This window comes from Sitophilus oryzae, unplaced genomic scaffold (genome assembly GCF_002938485.1).
Source record: "Sitophilus oryzae breed Bouriz unplaced genomic scaffold, Soryzae_2.0 scaffold_1644_pilon_pilon, whole genome shotgun sequence".
NCBI classification, from domain to species: Eukaryota; Metazoa; Arthropoda; class Insecta; order Coleoptera; family Curculionidae; genus Sitophilus; species Sitophilus oryzae.
Window position 1 is genome coordinate 8,292 of NW_022146330.1, and position 4,010 is coordinate 12,301.

Consider the following 4,010-nt stretch of genomic DNA (forward strand, 5'->3'; position numbering starts at 1 on the left):
AGGAGGGGTTTCTCGAATCTCAAATTCCAAGAGGGTGAAAACGCCCCTCAAATATTACAATATTTGTTATTTAAAAAACGGTTAGTCTTTCGGGAAAACGCTTGGACAAGCATAATTTATTTGTTTTTTTTTACATATTTTGAATTTTTTTAAAAAATCATACAGAGGGTGTTCCAAAAAGTTGGGTAATTTCTTAACCACGATTCTGCTTAAACTGCTTTGACGTAAAAAGCTTATTTTTGGCAAACGGATTTTTCGAAAGTCAAATTCCAACGAGATGAAACTACCGCTGAAATATTACTAAGTTATATAATAATATCGCCATATTGTTTTTTCTCACGCTGACATAAATGTGAGAAAATTTTATCCAGTTTGTATGTTAATGGAAATTCTTGCTTTGCTTTATCATCACCATTACAAATGATTAATTCGACGCGAACGAAGTCGCTGGTACACGCTAGTATTTTATATTTTAGAAAGTTTGACGTAGAGTTTTGAACATCCTGTATGATTTACGATTACCATTTATAGCAAAGTTAAGAACAGACCCTCTTAAAGTAAATACCTGATATATTTTTGATTTCAGAACAGTTCTTGTATTTTTAATAATTTTTCAAGAAGGACTGAAAAATATATATTTCTGATTTATTTATTAATATCCCTGAAACTATCGAAATATATTTACTATCATATCATAGGATTATGTAAAGTGATCTGAAAGGAAGCCAAAAATTCAAAAACATACAGGGTGTGCTATTTAAAAAAAAACATCCCAATCCACTCACACTTTTTGAGCCCCCCTGATATAGAAGTTAAAATATTGACATGAAACAGGCTCTACTACATACTTCCTATATTTTTTTTGAAGATGATGCATGACGCTCTCTTGCAGGACCCTGTATAATCTAAGTAGTTATATAAAAAATGTTTGATTTCAGATTTAATTTGTGTACGGGGACGGTTCAAGAAGTACAGGCAAAATGCGAGAAATTAATCGAAAAAGTATTCCTACCGTGTGTCAAAAGAAAGGACGCAGAATTTACAGAAATGTCACGCCATCTGGTTAATGGTTTATGGGTGTTTAGTCCCATACTGAACTTCAACGTTGCTTATTGTTCTTTAGTTATGATGCTACAGGACAAGTTTGACCCGAAAAATTTCGAGGAATATCACAAACTAACGCGATGGGAGACATTCCTGTTTTACTTAACAGGCTTTGTGTTTTTCAGTTTAAAATGGACAATATCTAGGTGGTACCACAATCACACTCGGTACAGAGATTTGTGGCTTATTAGGAACTTCCCGTTTTTGGCCTATTACAAATTCGGATTCAAAAATTCTCATGTTTACATTTTGAAAAAAGTCAGTTGACGCTGTTTGTTTTAAAACTTTCAATTTTTGTACAATATATTTATTTTGGTAATATATATCTTAAATAAAAATATAAAAAGTATCTTTAATTCTATCAATAACAATATTAATAAGGTACATAAATAGTTTATCCTAATCCTGATGTGGCGAGTAAAATTTAGTACTGAAAATCGGTGCAACTGTGTTGGTTCCAAACCTGTCGTTTTTCCTTCGATCATACAAACTGTTTTCAATCACTTTATCATAGAATCTAGATAATTTCACTGCATTCGATGTACCAGCAGCTAAATACCTTGCTTGCCGACAGTCTAGCAAAATTTCTTCCGAATTATATCTGTTTCTGGAACTCTTATTAACAGAATTTGAACGTTTATCATCTACCTGATCTAATTTCGTCCCCACCAAGAGTATGGGCATTAAACTATTAGCACCCAGTAGATTTTCTACGTCTAGATCTTCACTGTCCGATGAGACTCCGCTTAGGTTCGCATCTCCATTGGCTGCTTCGCGATTCAGTAGTTCTGTAAGCCATTTCTGCAAGTTCTCTTCTGATTTTCGGTTAGTTAAATCATGAACGAGAATGGCACCGTGACACGGGTTGTAGAATACCTGTCGGGTGTTTCTGTGATTGTTACTGCCGCCCACGTCCCAAAATTCGACGAAAAACGTTTTTTGTTCCTTCGTACCTTCCTTGAATTCGTGTAATTTGACTTCAACCGAACATCCGATAGTCCAACTGGGGGATTTGATGGGTTCGTTGTGAGATGCCAGGTGTACAAAAGATGTTTTGCCAACTCCAGAGTCGCCCAGAACCATAATACGAACCCTGTCTATCGAAGACATGATATTTCAAAACGAAAAAATGTATTAAAATTAAAAACAAGAAAATTTGATAAATAATGACAACTAAAAGGTAGGTTAGTTATTCTTCTTCTTCTTTTTAATTAAGATGGCCTTGTGTCAGATTTTTCTTCTTTTTCATTTTCACTCATTTCAATATTTGACAATAGTAACGTATTTATCCGCGCGCGTAGACAAAAATTAACTTTATCATCGAAGAACGAAAGAACAATAAAAGGTAGAATACCATCACAGAACAGAATACCATTTAATTGAATATACCCGTTATAATACAGCCAAATTTTAACTATGCATTTCCTTTCCAATGTTCAGCTTCAGGTAATACTAAAACAATAACCAAGTACTACTTCCTAAGCGATGTCCTGCATCACAGAAGTCCTAAAAGAGACCAATCGCTTGTTCCAAGACGAACTTAGAACTATGCACTGCCAAATTCACGATATATGTGGAATAACTAATAGAGAATGATACAAATATTCATAGAAATGTTGGACAATAATTAGACATTACGTGCCTAATTTGTGAGATGTCTTAGAGCTGTTGTACGGCCTGTGCAAAACAAAGGTAATTTCAAACTGATCTGCAATCAAAAAGTAATTTTACAACCATGAAAACTGTGTAAATATAATTCTCATGGGAAATTGTATTGGAATTAATTTTAAGGCTCTTTGAATATAGCAAAGGTTTTTACAAAAACATTACTTGTAGGGGATTTACAAACTCAGCAGGATCCCATAATCTTTGAGGAAAAAGCGCTGATTTGTCCAATTGGCTGGACCCATTTGACTGTATTATAGGATGAAATTATAAGCAGTCTTCACTAAAGAAAATTCACACTCTTTAATCTTAAGTGATTTTCTCAAAATAACATTCTAGATATTCCAAAGTAAAGTAATGCATTTGAATAGTACAGATAATAAACTAGTCTCTGTTGTTCTAGATCCAGTTCTCCTGCGTAACTTTGAAAATAAAATACCAAACTATGTAAAATAATGGGTACTTTTCAGGAGATTAAACAAGTCTTAAGGAACAGAATAAGCTCAAATAGTGCAAGGAAAAACCACTTTTTCTACCATTTCTTATAACCAAAGGAAAAGATGCAAATTTTTTAGGTTTCCCTAAAGATAAAAAGGAAAGGAATTAGTGGAAAAAGGTAACAAGGTATGAGGTGATATATATTGTGTTAAAAAAAGCATTTTGTAGAGTGAAATCGAGCTTGGTCCCAGTTTCTGAAAGTACATGGACCAAAATTCAACTTTGTGTTACATTGTGAAGCACAAATAAGTCCTTTTATATATATGAGATTAATAAATGAAGTTGAAGTATAATGTAACCATTATAGGTACTTAATACAATATCAGTCTATCGTAACTGTAAGCAAAGATCTTTAAAAAATCATATGTAATAAGTAAGATTGTAAAATAAAAAAAAACAGTAAGATTATATAAATCGTGTGTAATATTAGATTTGAATGTTACCTTTTAATAGAAATTATAAGTTCATATTTATTTTTCAAAATATATGGTATGAAATTATGAATATAAAACTGTTTTAAATGCCATTTTGTTGTCTACTTCCACATATTCGGCTATTTATATAGGGAGCACTTTAGGCCCTATATGTTTATATGAGCTTTTTTTCTTAAAAATACATGAGCAATCATACCCTTTGTTTTTTTTTAGACCGTATATAGAAAACGTCTTGTTTATACATAGTGCTCGAAGCTTTCATCGAACAAATTTTGTATCGAAGAGTCAACAAATTCTTGTTTACTCTTG

The 4,010-nt window shown here is 32.5% G+C and overlaps 2 protein-coding genes across 2 annotated transcripts; one reads left to right on the plus strand and one right to left on the minus strand.

Moving 5' to 3' along the window:
• Positions 1-936: 936 nt before the first annotated feature.
• LOC115880700 lies at positions 937-1,444 on the plus strand (the record flags this gene model as incomplete). Its single annotated transcript, XM_030897981.1, is given in 1 exon segment — positions 937-1,444. A coding segment is annotated over 1 exon segment (435 nt), but the record flags the coding sequence as incomplete, so codon positions are not given.
• On the minus strand, positions 1,434-2,306 carry LOC115880701 (rab-like protein 3). The gene has a single exon (XM_030897982.1). The coding sequence runs from the start codon at positions 2,212-2,214 to the stop codon at positions 1,504-1,506; it is 711 nt and encodes a 236-aa protein (XP_030753842.1). The 5' UTR covers positions 2,215-2,306; the 3' UTR covers positions 1,434-1,503.
• Positions 2,307-4,010: the final 1,704 nt, after the last annotated feature.

Coding starts and splice junctions, on each gene's coding strand:
- LOC115880701 (XM_030897982.1), bottom strand. CDS start 2,214: ATGTCTTCGATAGACAGGGTTCGTATTATGGTTCTGGGCGACTCTGGA.